Consider the following 23,158-nt stretch of genomic DNA (forward strand, 5'->3'; position numbering starts at 1 on the left):
TGTGGCGTTTCCTGTGCTGAAATATTAGTTTTCACTTCTCAAACGCGCTAAAGACAGTATTAGGAGAAAAAAAAAAAAAAAAACACGTCTAACGCCCCTACGGAGATTCGAACTGCGACTGCGTGAACATGAAGCAGCGGGCATTTTACCTCTACGCCATTTCAATAGATGGCGCCAGCAGGTCAAGCTGGGCCATAAGCTGGGCTCTCAGTACATACGGCTGGCTTTTTCTAGTTTTTTGTTGTATTTGGGAGTCCCTCGCACTGATACCGCCTATTCCTCACTTGCCGATTTGTAGACAGGCCCCATGTTGCTCTTAATACTAGTCCCCAACGTTTAGCTAGCCAAGCAAAGTGATGCTCATTGTATGTCAAGCTGCAGGTGCCTGTTAGCGCCGTTAGACCTCGAAGTGCAACATTAGGCGCACTGTCAGGGAAATATTGGGGAAATGGGACTATCGCCGTGGAGTCTGAGAGACTTCATAAACGAGCAAAACAGGGGGTTGTATTAATGCAGCACTTCTGGTTCTTAGGTATTGTTCACAGCTGTTTGCGGGTGTGACAACACAGGCGTGCCAGTACTGGGGGGTAGTAGGGGTGGCTTCACTGTAAAAGCTCAAGTATGCCGCAAATTCAGTCTCTCGCAACGAGTGTATGCATCTCAGCAGGTTCAAAACCATAGCCTCTCCCTCCATAAAACACTGCCTGTACGGCTCACCTTAGTCACACTTTCTGTGTGCATGCTGCGCTTCGTGCAAATTTTAGCCACTGCATATTTAAAGTGCGAAAACCAACACCCAAGCACTCCTTACAAGTTGCTAATGCAAAAAAAAAAAAGCTTTTATGTAGAATTGAATGCCACCAAATACTAAAGTTTTGCACTTGGAGTAATGTTTATAGAGTTTTGCGATAAATTCGTGGAACATTGCAGAGTGGCCTGGCTCACCGGGGACTGTTGGGCCATTTGGTGAGGGCACCGCATTGTGTGCTTTATAACGTGCTGCTGTTGCGAGATGCCAAACAGTAATCGTGGCTACCACAGCACTCTCAGATTTCCACGTCACTCTGCACATGTGCAAGAGCTGCCCAGCAGTGCGATCTATTTTATGTTTATAGCAAAGTATGCGCTACGGAACACTCCACAGTCACGGAAGTTAGCAGTTCTGCTGCCGCCAGCGCTGGCTTGTTCACTCAATACGTCATTTAATGTTTTGCCATTAAAAGTACATCCAGCTAGAGCACCTGCATAGGATGTCTCCAAAAGAAGCACGTGGTGGAGTGTATACACATCTCAAATGACGAGCACTGCGCTGCGCAAGTTTGGCGAGGCCAAGGCATGCCTTCCCCCTCCCATTTTGGATTGTGGAAGCATTCACAAGGTCAAAACTTGTCTCTCGAGTCAGTTTTTGTCACCGGAGAGGAGATAGGTTTATGTGTGCTCATTGAAGCAGAGAGGAGAAAAGCGCCACTGTGCTTCAACACTGTGTGTGCACATCAGCTCTTCACAGGTTTACCATAACAGCAGAAAGCACTACTGCAAGGTGCATCGCGTGCCCCATCCTAAAGAGAGTATGGTAAAATGACTTCCACAGCACCAGTTGACACACTTCATTGTCAGGCTGAAGTAATAGAGATGGTGTATACACCTCAACGATGCACTTTGTTCGCATTGCAATAACTTCTAAAACTGCACAGACAAACGTGAGGCTCTCCACACTGTACATAGGGTTCCGCGTTTTCAGTTTAGTAGGATGAGAAAAAGACAAACAGGGGGAAAGTCTGTTCCGTTTATTTTCGGTGCACCTTGAGGGGACAGTCCTTCAAAAATCGAGTTCTGCCTTTTTGCTTTCCCCTTTCGTCGTACAGAACTGCCATGACAAAAGTGGGTTGGGATTGTCCTGGCTTGAAGTGAAACACATCAAATGAAGCACACAGTGTAGTACCTAATGCTGAGGGGGTGAAGATTGGTGGGTGTCCTTGGCAAGTTTACTTTTAAAGAGCGACGTACCTCACCGCAACCACCGAGAAATGTTTTGAGAAAAGACTGAGGTGCAAAAGCACTCACAAGTCCAGTGAGTGAAGTGTCCATTGCACACCGTGTTGAAAACCACAATACTATATCAGGCGAAATGCACATATGCACATTAAGCTCGGGAGTATCCAAAGAAGTGAAATGAAATCGCGTTCGTAAAAGGTACCCTCCACTTCGTCAGAGTGGCCAACCCAGCCAAGCAACAGAACAGCCCCATGCAGGAAGCACACAGATAGACCACCAATGCAGAAAACCTACTACGTACTCAAAAAATTGATTACAAAACAAAAGCTATGCACAAACTCAAAAGTGGCATATATTGAGCTGAGGACATAGCATGGTACTGCATAAAACGGGGGAATTGAAGCAACTTCAGGTGCGAGAGAAATGTTGCTCAAAACAGATTTATTTGTCACAAACCATCACTAAAGAAATTCTCGTTGCATAAATACCATTAAAAGGCATATCCAGCCCCTACAATAAGCCATGCTTTAAGTAGTACGAAGACTCACGAAGACATGCGTGCGCGATGCATAAGAGTCGCCAGAAGTGTAAAATGTCCAACACGTTAAACCAAAGCGGGCACAGTATGACAGAACAAACATTGTGCCATAGTCACAGAAGCACCCATTGCACAAGATACCTTTACACTGGTTAACCGACAACTTAATAATACCATTAATTCGCGCCATAGCACATACGGACGTCATATTTGAAGAGGGGGCGATTGTCAATACAATAAAAGTGCGAATACAACATACAATACATTATAAATGAAAATACGATACAAATAAATAAAATCTAAGCACACTATAGCATGTGCAGTCTACGAGGCAGAAACAGGGCCAAGTGTTATTTGTCCTCAGCTGCTTCTTGGTTTGAGGCTGCACCTTCGGCTTGCCAGCCCGGCGGTGGACATTTTCCTTGTTAAGCTACACGAGAGGGCAAAAAAATACCAGCTTTAAAAGCACGAACATATAGGCACCATTACAACCCAGATTTGTTCTTGTTTCGTGCATTGGTGAAAGTCCCATAGTAGTCTTAAATAGCATGCATTTTCACTTGTGAAGTCAATTTTGCATGCAGGAATTCAAGCGCTAACGGTTGATACTGCGAACTAGGATAACGCTTAGAACATAGCACTTATAAAGGTCCGCTGTCGACTGAGCATGTGCTTCAGCGGAGTGATGAGTAGATAAAAGAGGTTTATAGTTTCCTAATACGCATCCTCATATATTTTGCTGGGTTCCTTTTAGCTTGGGGAGAAATGCTTAGGCAGATAGTGACTTATACTCATCTTAGGTTTTGTCTCTAGCAGTGCACTCAGGCACAGCATTGCGCCGAACACTTGGTGTGATTCAAATACTTGCTTCCTGCTGTGTACCCAGACGAAACAAAGGTGCAGTGCATCACGGTAAGAAATGCCTTTGGCAGACATACCATTGTGTTCGCTGCCAGGGACTCAGCCGATGATGAGGAACGCGGTTGTTCTTTCAACTGGAATGCAGCTGCGTCAATCTATTCGAAGGGGGAAAAAATGGAAGTTCCAAAAACAGAAAAGTAACTCTCTAAAATACAGTGTCACGCAATGACCACAGTTTAGCCAAGCCTTGGAGCCCCATTAATATACTAAATTGTAGCACGCGAACTTGAAAGGGTGTCTAAAATTATCACTCAAAAGCTCCAGAATAGTACGCAATACCATAGCAAAGCATTACGTATTCCAAAGGCATATCAGGATAGCACATACACATACGTTTTTAGGAAGTTGCTTTCTGCTGCAAATATGCATGCCCCAGTTTCCCCTCTAGTATATATATAGCTCGACATCGAGACCATTTAATGTTGGGTTGTCAAAGCAGGTGCCTACAGATTCACTGACAAGTTCAGCCAAAACTGATAGAGCTAGCCACTGCCGAGGTATTTTTTTAACTTAGTTCGAGGCTTGGTGGTTTGTGTTGAAAAAATTACGCCCACCTCCCATCGCGGGAACCCTGGTGTGATGCGACGCTGAGGGGGGTTCAAGCGCAAGCGGAGAGCAACCGTCGACCGAAAGGCCGCCGGAGAGCGGCACACCGGTTATATGCGCAGCGCGCCCGAAGGAGAGGAGACCGCGGAGAGAGAGAGTGCCGCGGCTATGACGCAACACAATCCAACACATTCCACTTTAATCCAATCCAAGCCAATCCAATGCTTCTCGCGAGAGAGTGTTCGCTATCGGAGAGGAGAGGGGGAGAGTGGCTGCGGACAACAACAACGGACGCACGCGGACAACAACGGACGCATGCAGGAAGGACAGGGCCGCCGACAAGAGATGCTCTGAGCGTCGCATCTAAAAAAGTTAAGTGTACTTCGCTCTTATTGCATTAACGCAATGGTTTGTGAGTAAAAGATGACTTTCCCCTCCTGAAGTCACAGAGTGCATGGGAATAGGAAAACGACTTATGATCAAGCAAGCCAGCCAGCTCTTTCAAACTTCATTACAGCAAATCTGCTTGGCGAGAGGGAAACTCTTGTCTGCTTATTCTTGCTCGCAGGAAAAACTATGTTCTTGTAGCAGAAATTTCACTGCGGCAACATTCGTCGCCCGGAGGTTTCACTGCGGTGGGGGCATCATTTTTCCCCACTCACCTCATTTGAGCCTGGCTGGGGAATGGCTGCTGATCCATCAATCGTCAGGCGAACCCTGCTCAGGATTCGCTCATGTGGCAGATTCGCTCATGTGTCTGTGGCAGGCTCCTGGGGAACCTGTACTCCCGCCTCTGTGGGGTGCATCCTATAGGGAAAGCAAGGGATGCTCAGGCTGAGAGGACTCGCGGGAGGCCACCCACAAGAAAGTGGCGATGAGAGTTACATTTGCGATTGCGCTAAGTTTGGCATCGTAGAAGTTTGAGTGCTCGATGCAAGGCAACAGCAGCTTCACTAAATTGTGAGCTTACTCCATGAACTACGACCGCCGTACACGCTTCTCTTGTGTTTCTTGAACAGGTAGCACAAGTTGGCTGAAGGATGCATAATGACCACACTTTCATTCAGACCTCTTTTTTGTGCAAGTTGACTGCATGAAAACGAACCATTATTGAGAGGAATTCTTGACATGCTTTTCATTTAATAGACAAGACTAGCCACACAATATCCCCTAACAAGTACCCTAACAAGACCAGGGGACCAGGGCGACAAGCCGTCTGCAGGCACTATCAATTAAGTTGTCGTACCGTACCTGCTTTAAAAATTTGCAGAAAGTGTGCCTCAGGACAAAGTGGCGCAAGGCTCGGAAGGTCATTTTTTCTTCTATATTCCGACAAATTTAGCATAATAGGAAGAGAAAAAAAAATCTGCAGTTTCCCTATATATGGCTAAGTCTGGAAGTACCAAGCCTGAAAGCATTGAAAATCAGCAGGAAATATCGCTTATAAGTGAAACCTGCACTACTGTCGATTCTTTAAAATAGTGTGGCAAAATTCTAACAAAAAAAGAGCGACTAATTCTCAGTGCAGATACAATGCAGATTTAATGGGGAAAAAAATGGTCACCACCCTGCCCCGAGAAAGCGTTGTAAGCTGTTGTAAACCACTACGAATGGTGATGGAGGAGGGTATGAAATGGTTCTCGTCGTCTCGGCGGGCTAGTCACTTGCGCTCGGCTAGTGTCGCTAGATAAGGGCACAGAGTACGGGCACTTTTTTCCCCCATTGTTCCGTGACGCCGCCATGATCATTGGTCAGTTCGCGTTACATGACATTACATGACATTTTGTTGTTTATGCGTTTTATTCGGACAGGCTTAGCTTGTCCTCCCTGCTCCGCGGCGGAGCGCAACTGACGTTGTTCTTCCGAATGCGAATCAAAGATAACGCGTGTAGCAGCATTTCAGCAGCACAAGCGTGTCCAAAGATGCTGTTTTGCTGCATCTTCAGTAGTGTTGTTAAACAACCGTGCTGAAGTAAACGGCGAGGCTGTAGATGCTCTGGCGGCAAATGCTGGGTCCTGCCTAGCCTGACATGCGCTCGGCGTCTTGGGCAAGAACTGCTCTATTTAGTGTCAGTACATTTTGCCTAGCCTTGAAAGATAATCTGCGAACATAATCTTTACTAGGAACACAGGGCGGGGGGTGGTCCCATTGTTCACAGGCGCCTTACCCATAATGCGGTTTCGATGATTGTTTTGTGGTTTCCTTAAACGAATTCCGAGCTCTATGCTGTATGCCTGATTAGCCCGACGCATGCGCTTGGCGTCCCAAGCCTTGCACATGAAGATGAAACCGTTGGGGGTAGAGGTATAGAGTTTTGCTGCAAAACTGCAAAGGCCTTTGGTAGTCCTGTTCCCTTCGAAATGCTGCTTGTTGCTAGGGCCAAACTCTGAACGCCGCGGTAGCCATAACTAGGAACACCGTAAACAAACACAGAAGTAATCTGGTTGTTACCCCAACTGTCCCTATTGCAGGGTAGCACTGCCTAGTTAGTGCAGTGCCAAGGTCATACATACAATAGAGATTGCCATCATTCTGCCACCCCGAAACCATCACCGCATCAACCATCACGCCTGTTGAAAACGGGTGCCCTTCAAAGGCTTCGGTCCACTGTTCCCTAAGTTGATTGTTAGACTACTATCAAAGCTCGAACACACGCACAATCTTGTGGCAAGTGAAGTGTGCTTTGCAGAGGTATTTTTTGAGCAGCGATACCGATTGAGGAACGATTCAATTGCATCCCTACGCAAGGAGAGGTTGCAGTGCACCAATCGTGGCGTCCTCTCTCTCACCAGTGGGGGCGTACTCCTGGAGCTCGTTCCCGAAGAAGCCCGACACTGTGGTGGAGCACCTGGCCATGTCGCCCACAATGCCCGCATGAAGGGCGCCTGCAGAGCCCTCTGCAGCAGCGGTCAGCTCCGAGCCACGCTGGCAAGTCAACAGGAGGCGGTCGCACGCCTCCCCCACCTCGCTGTCCAAGCTGTCGGCCGAGGCCTTGGCTTCCTGGGCCCGGCAGAGCAGGGCCTCGGTGCCAGCAGAGACTGCATGGGACACGTTGCCGACGCAGTCTGCAAGCCGGCTCTCGGTGCTGGCTTTCTGGTTGGCCAGGGTCTGGAAAAATGCACGACCCAATGCTTCTAAATTAAAATAAAGTTTCCAATTCATTCCAAATCTAATCTAATCTATTCTAATCTAAAGTTCTAAATAAAAATAAACTAATTTTTCTAAAATAAAATAAGGGGTATGTCCATAATGTGAAGGTTACAAATGGTCCAAATTTTGATGGCCAGCACGAGTTGATGCTTTGTGGGGGTGAAATAGGAAACTAACTTGTGAAAGGCAACACTTGGCACATGCCATTACAAGTGCACCATGCACAGCTAAGTATGGGCATGCACGTTGCATGCCCATTAAAATGGTATGCAAGCGAGACTTTTTTTGCCTCTTGTTTACTCCACATTTGCGCACCACAGCTGAAAAGCAATTGGCTGTTACACAACTGAAAACAGTGGCAGTGGGGCAGGGCAGTGCACCAATACCGAGCTTCACAAAAGTTGGCAAGCGCGTAAAGGCCCCATGTACTATCGCGATAAATTGAAATACAAACGGAGCGCGTGGCTTTCATTACGTGCTACGCATTCTGGCGACGAGCCACACATGCGCAGTAGGAACTAGTTACGAGAGTTCGTGTCCAACCGTGATATTGAAAGACCATCGTATTTCTACCATCCGTTGGGCGCTCAGCACTGTTTTCACTCATCGCACCAAGAAAGATAATGCTTGCGTTAGCAGGCACTGAATGCGATGGGAAGACAAACCAAAACGCTAAGGCGCCGAACAATGGTGTTTTCATATCAGTGTTGGACACAATGTTGGACACAAGGTTGGGAGAGTCGCGACTGGTGTAAGGTGAAAAAAAAAAGTGGCTAAAGAGAACGCAAGTTGTCTCTAGCCTTGTGTTCTTGTGTCACCTGCCAAGCAGACTTCCCAGTTTTCAATCAGAAAGGTAAGGTAAATGTGACGTTACATTGAGGAAGTTTCACTGCACTGATCACTTGCACAAAAGGACCTGTCATATCTTCAAATGAATGTACAACAACACATATTATATAGCAGCCCATTCGGGCTACAACAACAGCAGAGAGGGAATCGGAAATGTGGCAAAAACTAAGCAAAAACCACCTGCGAGAAGCGAGCCACTTCAGCAGTCACACTGTGTTCGACCATTGTCTGGATGCTGGAGAGGTCCTGGAGAGACCCCGCTGCCTGCAAAACAAGGATGGGAAGCACACCACAGTTCACACCACCACCACCGAACCCAGCTGTGTTCCTTGCGACCAAGAGGCTGGGAAGTTGCTCCCCAGCTGGTCGCTTCCCAATAAAACTAGCAGTAGTGTATGCTTTGGTACTTCATTAGGACACCTAAGCTGGGTACCAATTTGTTGTATAGAAACAGCAGAAAGCTCGCAATCACGCTGCAAACTTATCATTGTGCTTCTGCATCACAGAGCAAAAATCCCTGCTACTGGACAGGTTTTACCTGCATCTCCACTAATGCGAAAGGGTCGTTTGAACACCATGTGCACACACTCACAGCTGGATGCATAATTACAGACACAAAACAGCGTTGCTTGTCATTGTTTGCACTCATTTTTAGGGTAACCCATCACATGATTTCTATTTTTATCAACATTTTATTTATTTATTATTTATAAACTAACTATTTATTATTTTTATTCATTAGCTATTTTATTTATTTACATTTATTTAGTTAGTTATTGTTTATTTATTGCATACTGTAGAGGTCCATTTAAGTTCCAGGCAGGGTGGGTGTTGACACAGTAATCAAAGCAAAGAATACAATGCAACCGATACATAGGCTCTGCAAGGGAATTCCATTCGGCTATTGTACGAGGGAAGAAAGAATTTAAGTGTGTCGCTTCTAGCGGAATACAATGTTAGGGAATGAGGGTGGTGATGGCGCGTTTGTCGAGTCATTAAAGGGGATAGATACAGTGCGAGGTCAATGCCCAATCGGTTGCTAACAAGTAGCTTTGTCACACAACGTGCACTAAGTTGGAGAGAGAATTTCCTCCACTGGTTGCAGACGTGCACGTCATGTCCAAACACAAATGCGCTATTACTTCGCTACTACGACGCTATTACTTCGGACACAGAAACAAGGACCATGCTTTCCCTATGCTTCTGGCCTCAATTGTGACAAGCTACTATGCACCGAACCTGTGTGTTTAGACACGCGCAGCGTCAGCGTTTGCACCACAGCTGTGCCTCCCAGCGCAAGAAAAAAACAAAGAGAGCGGCGCCACGACACTCGCCTTTCTGATCGAGTCCTCGTAAATCTTGAGCCTCTAGGTGTCGCCGTGCGCGCTGAGCAGGTCGAACAGCTCCTCGTTGTACAGCTCCAGAAAGGAAACCCGGATCGTAAACTCGAGGTCCTGCGACTGCAGCTCTTCGAACAGTCGCTGCAGCGTGCGCGGAATTATCCCCGCTTAAGGGTCCTCCGCCCAGCAGAGGTTGGCGTTGGACCGCTCCCCTTCCTTGGTGAACGTCTTGCCTGTGCCCGTCCGGCCATAGCTGAAAAAAAAAGAGGAAAAAAGAAAAAAAGTTGCTTTGGTCTCTTGGAAAAAGTGCGACGAATGCCCGCGGGGGCGTTTCCTGTCTTGTTACCACACCAATGTCCACCAACGCGGACACGGTGCAGTTGTAGCCCATCATGACCTCGGCTATTGTTGGTCCCATGACCGCCTGGTACACGTCAATCTGGGGAAACCGTAGATACGATAAGTACAGTTTTAATGACGGGACCGTAACACGGCAAGGGCCAGTTGCGGGCTTACCTGCTTCGCTTCGGGTCCAAACACCTTGTCAAAAGTAAACGACTTGCGCACGGCCCGCTCTTGCGCAAGCACGTCGTTGACAAGGATTTCCTTCTTGTCTGGAACGACATCGACCGCCCTTGTAAAGCCCATCTTCATCTCCTGCGAGTTCGGAGGTCTGCAGAAATTGCGGAACAATTAAGCTGCCGCACCTTCTTCCCTGTGAAGCCCCAACAGAGTGCATTAAGAAATGAGTCGTGAAATGCGACGCTGACAGGCCTGCGTACGCTCGATAACGCTTCAAGCATTATGACAAGTGTACAAACTCAGCGGAATCGCACAAACACTTGGATGTGTTGGTTTGCCAACTTTTTTGAAGCCATGGCGCCCGGGAAAAGAGGAAGCAATCCACTCTTGAAAATGGCCTGAAGAAATGCAGAGCAGGTCCGCACTTGATTCTGCCAGCGCCGCCACAGGTTCGCACGCGCCTCAAAGCTCAAAGCTGTTTGAAATTCTGCGCTTCTGCGTTCCGGTCCGGTGCTTTTGTTGCTTTTGCTGAAGGAACCGGAAGTTGAGAAATCATACTAAGCATCATGTGATCAGCCAAAACAAATCCTCTCGCATGGAGGAAAGAATACTCCATGCCCTCTCGCTTCCACCGCCACTACATGCTTGCTACGAAGTTCTAAACAGTCCTACAGTCCTGAAGAGTCTGTACTACTTGGTAAAAAACATTGAAATTCGCCTTATTACATAGTAAAAAAAAAAGAGCCAGAAGAAAAAATTACGCCCACCTCCCCTCGCGGGAACCCTGGTGTGATGCGACGCTGAAGGGGGTTCCATTGTGCGTTTCCGTTGGGTCGATTACTCGAATTGCGCGAGCAATCGTCGGGTAATAAGAGAGAGAGAGAGAGAGGAGAGAGAGAGAGAGCACTCGTAGCGCGGACGACCGTCGACTGAGAGATCGGCCGGAGCGCGGCACTCCGCTTGTATGCGCAGCGCGCCCGAAGGAGAGGAGACCACGGAGAGAGAGGGCGCTGCACATGCGCACAGCGCGCTTGCGCCGCGCGCCGCGCCGCCCACCGGCGGAGCGAGAGGGCGCGCCGCACTGCACGCGCCACAGATGTTGGGGGAGAGGGCGCGCAATCACGGCGAGAGGAGAGGGGCTGAGCGGAGGAGAGACGCAGCTGTGCGGACGCGGACAACGACGACGCAGGAAGGACAGGGCCGCCGGCAAGAGCTGCTCCTCTCAGCGTCGCATCTAAAAACGATTCCAGTTCAACCAGCAACATCGCTACACACACTTGGTCACGTGCAATCTTCTGGCCAATCACAGCGGAAACAAAAAGTTTTTCGCTCTTACTCGCGGCCAATTATCTTGCGACGAAAATTCAAAACGGCAGGGTACGTTTCTGTGCGGAGGAGCCGGTGGGAGCAGTTACAAACGGTGGTGCCACTTGCGAGAGCCGGTGAACGCAAGGTAAACATAAATGGTAGCGAAGCTTCGGGCGAAAAGCGGTTCAGAACCTATTGCCAGTGATATCAATGAGGGGGGGGGGGGGGGAGTTATGGGAGTGGCGATTGAAGCGCGACTAGGTGAGGAGGGAACAAACGCTAATAACAGAAAAACAAATTTTATTCAACAATAAAACAATATTCATATTTTACGAACGATATTTATTTCTCAGTCACATTTATTGAGGCGCAGTGTCAAAATAATTGATGAAAATGTTGTTCATTCTCAAAAACCTTTTTTTTTTGGAGTCCTCTGAAGAACGGCACATGTCATTGCTCTGTGATGCAATCCTTTTAGTGTTCGGAAAGGCGCGTTTACCTTGAAGGCGCGCCTAAGGTTCGTCTGCTAGGAAACGCCCCTCACACGTTTTGGTGGTGCGCATTCGCATTCGTCCTTTCTTGATAATTTGGTGCGCAATTAATTCTTGCTGTGCGTGGAGTTGCGAGGTGCGTTGTATCGTGGGTGGACACGTTTAATACCGTGCCCGGTGGGCACGGTGTTTTACGGGACGATGCTGGCAACGGTTGGAGCGGAGAGCTTCCCTCGGTACCTACGGAAACGATGTGCTGTACAAGGTTGCAACATCAACTTCCGTACGTCCGGCGTTTCACTGCACCACTTTCCTCTCATTTCCACAGGTAACGAGAAACTATACCACTGTTAATACGTGCACGGGGGGTTGTGTAAGGGGACGCGGCGGTGCTTCTAAAAAATGGGTCTAAGGTTTTGTTATATCACAGTTATCTCTTGATTCCACCTCAGGTTGGCTCGGAGCAAGTGGTGTCAATTACTCTAGGACTTCTCAGCGTATTCAAATACCGCAAATATTGTGCGCCACTCGAATTCAATCAATTGGCTTTAATTGTCTATCTCAGTGCCTTCTCTCGCTTGTAGTGATCGCTGCTTCCCGCGCTTGTATGCGCAAGCAATATTTCCATCGCAGTACTGTGTTGTGCTGCTCCGTGCTGCACTGCTGCCAGATCTTTCCTGCTATGTGTTTTTACTTACTGCCGTCACTTTCTTTTGCATTGATTCATTTTTTCTCTCTTTTATTTATCTGTTGCGACACTTGCCTAAGCAATGCAACCAAGAAATTGCAGGCGTGAATCTTTTGTGAAGTTCTGTAGAAAACCATGTCTAATTGATAAGACGCTGGGACAGCTGCGGTGTGCTCGCTGCACTTTCGTGAATCGGCATTCCCGCGGCCCGGTTTTCTGCGTCAAGATGCAGTGCCTAGTTCTTTTCTCTTGTTTGGAAGTAGTTCTGCTGTTGAGGCTTTTATTGCTCATAATGCTATGTGTTACGGGTAAAGTCAATTTTTCGGCGCGTAAAGAAAATCCTAATGCATGTAGTGCCCACGAGCATTTTGTACTTATTTGTATATACGTGCTGATTTTGTACAGTGTGGTAAAGTTGTTTTATGTTTATCCTGGAATATAATTCAAATGTCTTGATTATAGCTTGACTATGCGTTATATCTTCTCTTAGAACTGAAGCACAAAAACCGAACAAGCATTATATAACCTTGATCTATACTTAAAGGCGCCCATGCAACCTGCGTATGTGCGACGCAGTTAAACAACCCAGCAGTGGCGTTGGTAGAAATTTGTATCGCGGTGAAGAGAGGGCATGTTTTTTATATGAAGGGGGGGCCGTGCAGAGTGGAGTGTCATTTTGTGCTCTGTATCCCATGGCAGAAAAAAATTCTGGAAGGAGGGGGGGGGGGGGGGGGGGGGCGGTGCGTGCCGGGTTCCCGGTTTGCCACCCGCTTCAATCAAGGGAAACAACTGATTGCTTTTATACAGCAGTGGAAGTAATGAATACAGAATAATGTTTCAGAGAAAATGCAAGCCGTTTTTATCAAAACCGAGGCGAATCATACGACAGTTTGCTTAAGTACGTTTCTCTAGTCACGAGTCTGTCCTGGTTAAGCTAGCGTTGACTTGAAGCACACCCGCCAAAAGCTCGCCAACTTGCGTCAGATGGCAATGACATAAGCCCTCAGCGATCAAAGGCTTGCTAAAGCTATTTTGAAGTCAAATTTTCGCGCTAATGGGCCCTATTCTCGACTGCACAAATTGCCGGCATTTCGCCCATGTTTTTTTGCGTAAGCACGACGTAAGCAATCAGTGACGTGCTGCGCCTATAGCTATGACGACATGCAGTGTAATTTGACGAGTCACTCATAAAGATCGCTACCAAGGTATCAAATATTGTGCAAGAAAGATTTAAAAACACTTGGCATGTACTATAAAAATTAAGACGGTAGCTGAGGCTGACAAGAAAAACACATTTCTGGAGGTCAAATTTGGAGCCAACACCACAAGGTGATCGAGTAACGTTGATCCAAAAGCGAGCGAAAGGCGGATGTCGAGCTAAAGAACATCACACAATTATTTTACCGTATCTATTTATTTCTTTCAATCGATTTTATTAACATAGCTGGGCTCTCTGCTTCAATGCAAGCTTTGTTGCGTTATCACCTTCCCTGCCGCCACCGCCGCCACGCCATCGTCTGCTGCTATGTTACAAGTTTATGGCGTGATCACAGAAAACGACATAAGAGCAGCGAAGCGCTACGCCTGATAACCGCGGAGCGCACCGATGTCGCCGATTCACTCATTCGTCAAGCTGGGCTGCAATCAGCGCTGTAATGAACTAAATAGTCATTTTTCATTGTTATTTTTCTCTTGAGTTCGATCATGTGACCCAACAGCTTACTAGGACAAGTATGGACAAATGCCATGCATTGGGTTCTCTTTAATTGTCATGGAGAGGCTTGTACTGTCCTCTTATGTTGCGGTTACGCCAAACAAATTATTTTTATTTCATTGCTAAACGTAAAAGCAAAATACTGCATGTTATTTGTATGTTCCATGATCGCTGACTTGGAAGCAGTTGAAACTATAATTTGTTTCGGTAGGAAACACACTTTAAACAGTGCGCATGCGAAACTGCGCCTGCTGCAAATTGCCGCACATTTCGCGGCGCCGTAAGCCGGGGCAATATTGTGCCCTATTTTGCTTGTATTTTGCGACAAAAACAGCCGCCATTTTTAAGCTGTTACGTAGCATTACGTCACTTTTACGCAGGCTGAAGTTGCCAATGCATGACGTGATCGTTCCCGCCAACTGTTTAATTTACGTCACCTCTTCTCAGCCAATCACAGAGGGGGTGTGTATTACAAGCAGTATTGTTGTTGAATACCGAAGACAGGCTTACGTTGTCAAGTTCGCTGCATTTAGTCTGGTTTTTCATTGCCGGCCAAGAATTATGCGCCTTTAGTAACGAGAAATAAGGCAAACTTTAGAACTGGTGTCTGTAGACGACATGAAACGTCAAAATGACGACAGCACACACAACCGCTTTGTCAACCGGAAGCACGTGACCAAAATTGAAAGCCAATCAGAAAAGACTTCCGGAAAATTGCCTGAATTGCCGGCAATTTGTGCAGTAGAAAATAGGGCCCAATGCCACTTAAATGACGTCACTTTTTGACCGGATCTTGCGTCACGTCTGGTTTATTTTTTGTTCCGCCGGAAGTGTTCCCTCCTCACACAGATGGCGCTAAGCCCCATGAGCAGCTTAAAAGCCGCCATTTTCTGAACGTATGGGCTTCTATGGAAGCTTCGCTACCAGTTACATTTACCTTGGTGAACGTTTGATGCATGTTTGATGGTTCTTTTGTTTTAGTTTCCTGAAAGCATTTTAAAGAGTCGGTGGCGTTCTGTTTCTCCGGCGTCATGGCTTCAAAAAAGTCCGGAAACCAACATATTCAGGTGTTCGTGCGATGCCGGTGAGTGGCAACCGTAATGTGTACGAACGAACGTTATCCCATGATAACAACGCCCGCAACAGTCAACGACGCTCTTCTTTTCCAGCAGCGTGCCGTACTCACGGAACTTACACGCGCTTTATTGCTCATGTTTCTTGACCGCATTTTGGCACACTTAATAGGTTTTGGCCGCCTGTCACTCTTTTTAAATTGCAATATATTGTATTTCGGCAGGCCGCCAAACGCGCTGGAGAAGAAAACGGGCTTCACGAAAGCGGTTGAAGTCGTCCCGGATAGAACGGAGATCCTTATCAACGACCGACTTATGCCAGAGCGGTCGATACGCAAGTCATTTACGTTTGACAAGGTGTCCAGATACGAAGGAGGTAAGCTTGCTTTGTCTTAGTTTTTAGCCCTGTCCTTATCGTCTTCTCGACTGCGTGTCTGCAGATTGATGTGTACCAGGCGGTCATGGGACCCACAATAGCTGAGGTCATGATTGGCTACAACCACTGATCTCCACTTAGTTGCTGGATGGCGCTTCGCCGCTGTCGCGGCCGGGCGCGCGCACGGCCACCGGAAGTTCAACGGCTCGTCCCGGAAGTCGGGCGTCTGCTATGCTTTTCAACCGCGCTGATAAGCGTCCCCATTGGCGGATTTTGGCATTTTGTTCTCACTTTATTGCATTTTGGCTATACACATTGCGTTCAGATCGCAACATATGCTATACCGAAATATGCGACGTTAATATGAAGCAGAATTTAATTGCAAAGGAGAACGAAAATGTCACTTGGGTCTTGGTTTGAGAGACAACGCAGCTCTAACGGGATTTATGCTAGAAATTTATGCTAGGGATTTATGCTAGAAAGAAAACAATGTGGGCACGGCGACAGGCTGTAGCCGAGTTCGTGCGCCCGTTCTGTCAAAACAGTTGTCAGTAAAGTGGTCACTGCAGAGCCTGCTGCCTGGGGATGGAGAGCTTATAGTTAAACGGGCACAGTTATAACCACGGTCAAGCAAACCGCGGTTAGACAAAACCGCAGTTTGCTGCGTTACATGACAGACGAAACTGCGGTTACGTCGCTAACCATGGTTAGCGCAAACTGAGCTTGGCACCTCAGTTCAGTCACGCTAACCGCACTTTCTGCAGCCGCAGTGCTCAAAATCGCACAATTCAGTTCGGACGCAAGTGGCGGCGCATGAGCGGAGGCGAAAAAAAAAAAAATCACCTGGCGTTCGGAAGAGACAAAGGTTCTCAAATAGCGGGCACCCAAAAGCTGTCCCCAAGACGCGCTTACGTTCTTTGCATCGCTCTCGCAATCAGCGCGACTGCCCGTCAGCAGCGGCTCGTTTCCCGATCCGCCCGATCAACTACGACAAACGCCGTGCTAAATTTGTAAATTCCGCGCGTCTTTCGCCAAAAATGGATATAGCAGGCAATCTTGAAGCGTTTTCAGCACACGGAAACGATCGGCGCGCGCGTCGGCCGTGCCAGTAAACACGCCGGCGCGGCTGCCCGCACGGCACTGCTTGCGGCCCGAACCGTCCCAGACCACGGCAGCAACAGCTTATCGCATCGCCGCTCTTCGAAATCAATCATATAGCGGAAAAGAACTTCCGCATTCGAGAAAATGGATGTTAGTACGGTGAAAAATTGTGCTATGGATTGTAATTCGCAGTTGTAGAGATAGCGGTGGTCAAATATCTACCGTGATGCTAAGATGAAAGTTCCCAACACCGACAAGACCTAAGCAAACCAAGCCGGTTGCGAGCTGTTGGGGAAGCCCCTCTTCTCGCCGCGCACGAGTGCGTTGCGTTTGTGTCAGAAGCGAATGCTTTAACGATATTTCTTTTTGTCTACACTGCTTCTCTTTTTTTTATCGTGAAGTTAAAAGTGTGGTAATTTATTTTTGTTGCGCTCATAATCAAGTGACTGTGGTTACCAAACTTGCAATTTCACGTGCAACATCCAAAACCGCAGTTGGCGATAACCGCGGTTAAAGTTTAGTAACCACGGTTAAACTTAACTGCGGTTACTTTCGCCGTGTAACTAGGGTATAAGTTTGCCACCCAACGCCGGTATAAATCAGGCTTAGAGCGAGGGAATCTGCGTAACAAGAGCCCCAGCTTAAAAACGACACTGGTATGACATTTGCGTTTCGCTGCGTACCACGCACGTCGTACAGAATATTGCAATACTTCCAAGTAGAACGTCTTCCCAGACGACTTCTCTGGTCTGCTTGTGCAGTTGACGGCGCAACAAGCAGGCATTTTTGGCAGAATGTGTGCGAAACCAGCCCATGCGTAGCATGCACTATGCTGGAACGGCCCGACTTCCGGGACGAGCGCTCGAACTTCCGGCGGCCGTGCGCCGGAGAGGTCGAAGCGCCATCCAGCAACTCTGGTGGAGATCAGTGGCTACAACTGCACCGTGTTCGCGTGAGTTCAACAAGGCGAAACTTCTGTTTGAACTCTCCGCCTGTAATGCTATTGTAGCGGGAAAGACTGTTGTCGACGTTTCATCTTTTCTCCAGGTATGATCAGACAGGTACGGGCAAGACGTTCACCATGGGAGGGGAGCGCTCCAACGCCAACCTCGGCTGGGCGGAGGACCCTTCGGCGGGGATAATTCCGCGCACGCTGCAGCAGCTGTTCGAGGAGCTCCAGTCGCTGGACCTCGAGTTTACGATACGGGTCTCCTTTCTGGAGCTGTACAACGAGGAGCTCTTCGACCTGCTCAGCGCGCACGAGGACACCTCGAGGCTCAAGATTCACGAGGACTCGACCAGAAAGGCAAGTGTCGCGCGGCCGTTCTATTTGTTATTTTCTTATACTGGAAGGCACAACTTGAGTCAAGGGTGGAAGTGCTGCGCCAATCCGCTTTTCCTGTGCCATCCTCCTCCAAACAACACTATTGCGTCAAAACTGCTCCCAAGCGGTACCACTAGATGTGAGGCATGCTGCGAGATGATTTTCAGTGCCAGTTGCTTTGCGCAGGGAGCAGTAAATGTGCTCCGGCGGACTGTGGCTCGGAGTCGCTCTTTGCGATTTCCTGGTCTCTGGGAGGCTGTGTGGTTTCACAGGGCTTGGGGGCCCGCTTGGGGTGCGGGCCCCCAAACAAACTTTTGCCCCTAAATGCAGCTGCATGGCACAACGCACTGCACCGTGAAGCCGGCGTCGTCACCAGCAGTCGTTGCAATCTTCCATCTTATTGTAAAAGAAAAAGTTTTAATGTTGGGTCGCATCCCCGCCATTTTATTTTGTCGCGAGTGCGCGCGCCAGTCCAAAGGTTTGATGCTGCCGTGCGGAGTCCACCAAGGTGAGATAACAGGCGCAGCCCTGGCATAAGCGAGAGGGGAGACTCTGTTAAGCGAGCAGCTATCTGCAAAGTGATCAGCTCGGCAGGTGTATCTTGCCGTACGGTGCGTGTCAGGCTTGTCTACGGCAAAGCGAGCGCGCAGCTTTGGAGCATGCTGGTGACGTCTGCTGATAGCGGCTGGGTTGGAGATAGCTTGCTATTGCATGTGTGTGGATCTTGGACAGACTCGGACCCGTTGCCGTTTAGCATGGGCCACTCAAACTTCGATGCCACGCCCCACAAGGAACGCTTCTATTCTGCAGTGCCAGCCGTAGGCAGTGACACGGGGGTATACACACGCAGTTTGATGCAGTGCGTTATCAGCGCAGCAGTGCATTCTTGTTGCGTGAAATTCGTTTCCTAACCGTGAGATTCGGAAGATTAGCGCAGGTCGTTCTGTGTGATTGCATAACTGTTTGCGGGGATAGTGCACTGCGTCGAACGGCACGTTTATCTGGCCTGTCAACGCTCACATTGCATCTGAATGACTTTGTGCCCCAAGCTGCTTAGCTACCTTCGGCGGTAGCGAAACGGCCTTGCAAGATAAGAAAAAATTCCCCCGCATTTCCCCGAGGGGGAGAATGTGAGAGTGCGAATGCACGGTTGTCGGCCCGCTTGCGGCGCTTGCGCTCGGCCCCCGCAGCCCACCGCCTCGCCGCCTTCTCTTCCATCTCTTCCATCGGGTTTGCAGTATCACGTGTACACCACGCAGTTATCAAGCCGCTATAACGCCGCTGAGTCGCCAACGCACGCCGCTGACGACGTAGTTTGAATGCGTTAAAGATATAAGGCGCGTCACTAACACTGATATCAGCGTCGCGTCCGTGGCTTGGTCGGTAGAGCGTCGCGCTGCGGCCGCAAAGTCCTCGGATCGAAACCTGGCGCCGGATGCTGTTTCTTTTTTAAATATAGAGGAGCACTGCGGACGCCGCCGCCGCCGCCGCCGGCGGTGGATGGTTTGGGGTCGCTTATAAAGTGCATTCGCGCTTAAAACGGGGGGTGCGTTGCACTGAGAAGAAAAGCAGATCAGACGACGATGCCACAACAGATAGTTCTAGGCGCGTGCGCGTACCCTCGCCTATTTTGCCGGTGAACACCGTGATAACGCGCTGACATGCCGATCGGTCGACGTCGCTCCCGCTATATTATTAAAAATTTGGGAGGCTGTACAGCAGTGCTTCTTTTGTTTATTTTCGGAGGGGGAGGGGATGCGTCCCCCCACCCTCCCTCTGGTAAGCTTGCTGTTCTTGCTCGCAAAAAAAAGTTTACTAGTACGTTCGTTTTTTAAATAAACACAACAAAGTTGCACGTATTTTTTACTTAGATAAAGGCACGCATTACTCCGTCGATGCATTGCTTCATCGCTGAGGTATTTTTTTTCTCTTTCAATTTAAGAGCATAACCATTTATTGATTTCATTAGAGTGTAGGCTTGGTTATGCAATGCATCAAATTATCCCTTGTTTCTTAGTTTCATCTTGTTTTAATTTCATTCTCCCTTAGTTTCTCTTTTTTTTTTTTCTAAAATTTGTGTAGTCTCGTTAGACCGGGTAGAATGAAGTTAAAATTGTGACTGCTCAGGTGTAAAAGGGGCCATTTTGCCAACCTGTGGTCTCCTGTGAGTAGTTTCTCACGTTTCTGGTGTTATTGTGATATCGCGAATATGTTTATTTTTCATTTTGTCTGAAGTCTTAGTAATAAGCTATTCAAGTAATTGCTTACCTCTGCTTTTCTCTTAGGTGTTGCTCTGTCAGCTGTTAAGACAGCTAACAGAGCAAAATATAATTCAAACGTTTTTATTATGGGAACACATATTTTCTGACTTATTGGAAAAGTAGTCGGCTCAGTATTGATTGAATGGTGAGGAAGAACAATTGGAGTTTTTTTTTTTTTGTGCTTGTGAGAAATAAAAAAGCGCGAATAAATGATGCAAATAAATTATTTGCACTGATATAAAACTCATACTTTGGGGCTCCAAAGCTGCTCCGAAACGGCATTATTCGTGCTCCCTGAGCTGCTCCGGAAGGATCAAGCCCAGTTCCACCGGCGGTATCGCCCTTAACCTAAAAGAAGCTATCGGACTTGCGTCGCCCGACGACACAAGCCGCGGCAGTTGGGCCGGGACCGTGTTTCGCTTGCTGCCTGAGCTGTCAGAATCGCGCGGATTTCACTTGTTTCAACCTCTTTTTTCTTAAACGGTCTCATTTTTACAATCCGTTCGACTAGGCGTGAGCCAATCGTCTCCCAATCTCTTCCAAAGCGGCCGGTCGCTTTCGAACCACGGACACGCTATGTCTCGGTACCGTCCGGCCAAGTCTCTCCGGTATACGGTAGGGTTCTGCGCATGCGCGGTGGCGTCCAGACGGTAGACATTACCGTACCGGAACCGTTTTTCCGATCTGCTATAACTCACTGATATTGTCGTTTCGATGAGTGGGTACATACTTGAGAACATCTAAAAACACTGCAGAAACGCGAAGAATCAAAACACGTGTTGCACCGTGTGTCGTTCCGCTTCCACGCTTTGAAATCCTTGCAAAAAAAGGAAGCGAAAAAGGAACAATAAAACTGATTTTATCGCCCTTAACCTAAAAGAAGCTATCGGACTTGCGTCGCCCGACGACACAAGCCGCGGCAGTTGGGCCGGGACCGTGTTTCGCTTGCTGCCTGAGCTGTCAGAATCGCTTGGATTTCACTTGTTTTAACCTCTTTTTTCTTAAACGATCTCATTTTTACAATCCGTTCGACTAGGCGTGAGCCAATCGTCTCCCAATCTCTTCCAAAGCGGCCGGTCGCTTTCGAACCACGGACACGCTATGTCTCGGTACCGTCCGGCCAAGTCTCTCCGGTATACGGTAGGGTTCTGCGCATGCGCGGTGGCGTCCAGACGGTAGACGTTACCGTACCGGAACCGTTTTTCCGATCTGCTATAACTCACTGATATTGTCGTTTCGATGAGTGGGTACATACTTGAGAACTTCTAAAAACACTGCAGAAACGCGAAGAATCAAAACACGTGTTGCACCGTGGGTCGTTCCGCTTCCACGCTTTGAAATCCTTGCAAAAAAAGGAAGCGAAAAAAGAACAATAAAACTGATTTTATCACACGCAACAAAAAAATTCAATATTACTAAGGGAGACAAAAGAACGTAGTCCAGCGAACAAAATTTTTTTTTTTTTTTGCGCTGCGATGTGCGGCGCATGGAGGAAAACAGAATATTGCCACGTAGCTAAGAACGACGCAAAGCTTTTCTGAATGACGTTTATTAAAGCGACCTCCTGCTCTACAAAAGAGTAGAGTGAGACACAAACGTCGAAGAAGCAGTCCGCAGTGTGACGTGCACAGATGAATGTCGATAAAGTGAGTTGCGCGGCGTTTGCTATGCATGCATTACTTTCGGAACGTTATTAATTTCAGATCCACGGAAATTGGACCGAGAACATTGTCGAAAACAAAAAAAATCAAGTTAGCGACAAGGTGACACCCTTTCCATATCAAACAATATTGCCCGACGGGATGTACGACAAAAAGAGCAAACGGGCGCTCCGGTTGAAACGCCAGATGAGAAAACCAGAAGTGGCCATAACGAACCCTAGCGTAAATACGACAAGTCAATCACAAGGACGTCCCAAAGCTTCTTTTACATGTGAGCCTGAGCGCAAGGTACTACAAGTTTGCAAACAAGTAATGCAGCACCGCTACAACCTGACTGATCTGACAAAAATCCGGCTTTAAGTTAGCCTTGTACAGTTTTAGGTCCAGGATGCTCTCAAAATGGTACATTGCTTTTGTTCATTCTCACACGCAGTGCATTCTCACACACTGTCACACACTTATAATCGAAGCTGAAATCTCCCGTTTCTTGCCTTGGAATGGCACGCCTCCATTTCTCACGCAGCTCCCCTTCGCGGTAAACAGAACAAGGAAATATTTTCTGTTGTATCGTTGTACAAGGAACGACATCCCGGGACGCAACACGCGTTTAGCATCGTCGTTGCACCACTTAAGTCGCATCACAACAGCGCGAGATGCACGTTACATTTTTTTTCCGACAAACACAACTCGCCGCGTCTCCACCGTTCGAGCCAGCGCAACGCTGCCCGAGGAGTGACCTCAGTGAGATGGTGGCGCCACCGCCCGGCGGCCAAACGCAGCTAATGAAACTCTCCCATTGAGTTACGGAGCATTTTCGTGACCAGTAAAGCATTGAAGGACTAAGGACTCTGGTGAAACACTCAGTCATACTGGCGTAAGTATCCAAACTAAATATGGCAAAGCCAGCTATAATTACGTCAGGGACTTCCTCACGGATCGAATGGTGGAACTCCTTGCGGGGGACATCAAACTCAAGGAGAAGAAGCTCGGTAGCATAGGAACACCGCAGGGGTCGGTTGTCTCGCCACTGCTCTTCAACCTCGTCAATATCGGAGTGGTGGAGGCGCTGGCAGAGACGAACGTCCGTCGCACAATCTACGCCGACGACATCACCCTGTGGGTTACCGGTGGTAGCGACGCCTATATCGAGAACCAGCTGCAGACAGCGGTCACCGCCATCGAGCAGCATCTCACGGGCACGGGCTTGGTCTGTTCGCCAAGTAAGTTCGAGCTTCTAGTGATAGCACCGAGACGCAAAGGCAACGTCCCCCAAAGAGGCTGCGACCGTATCAAGATCGT

At 48.2% G+C, this 23,158-nt stretch overlaps 2 protein-coding genes across 2 annotated transcripts; both read right to left on the reverse strand.

Annotated features, from left to right (window-relative positions):
• Positions 1-1,824: 1,824 nt before the first annotated feature.
• Positions 1,825-8,260, reverse strand: LOC144163640 (uncharacterized). The gene is made up of 5 exons (XM_077694440.1): positions 8,181-8,260; positions 6,791-7,109; positions 4,663-4,807; positions 3,472-3,549; positions 1,825-2,963 (listed from the first exon to the last, which is right to left on the reverse strand). The coding sequence occupies exons 1-3, from the start codon at positions 8,223-8,225 to the stop codon at positions 4,722-4,724; spliced, it is 450 nt and encodes a 149-aa protein (XP_077550566.1). The 5' UTR covers positions 8,226-8,260; the 3' UTR covers positions 1,825-2,963; positions 3,472-3,549; positions 4,663-4,721.
• Positions 8,261-9,367: 1,107 nt separating this feature from the next.
• LOC144163639 (kinesin-like protein KLP2) lies at positions 9,368-10,222 on the reverse strand. Its single transcript, XM_077694439.1, has 4 exons — positions 9,857-10,222; positions 9,706-9,779; positions 9,524-9,593; positions 9,368-9,481 (listed from the first exon to the last, which is right to left on the reverse strand). The coding sequence occupies exons 1-4, from the start codon at positions 9,992-9,994 to the stop codon at positions 9,368-9,370; spliced, it is 396 nt and encodes a 131-aa protein (XP_077550565.1). The 5' UTR covers positions 9,995-10,222.
• Between the last annotated feature and the right edge of the window lie 12,936 nt (positions 10,223-23,158).

Source organism: Haemaphysalis longicornis, unplaced genomic scaffold, assembly GCF_048455015.1.
Source record: "Haemaphysalis longicornis isolate Haplotype H1 unplaced genomic scaffold, Haemaphysalis longicornis Haplotype H1 scaffold_127, whole genome shotgun sequence".
Classification (NCBI taxonomy): domain Eukaryota; kingdom Metazoa; phylum Arthropoda; class Arachnida; order Ixodida; family Ixodidae; genus Haemaphysalis; species Haemaphysalis longicornis.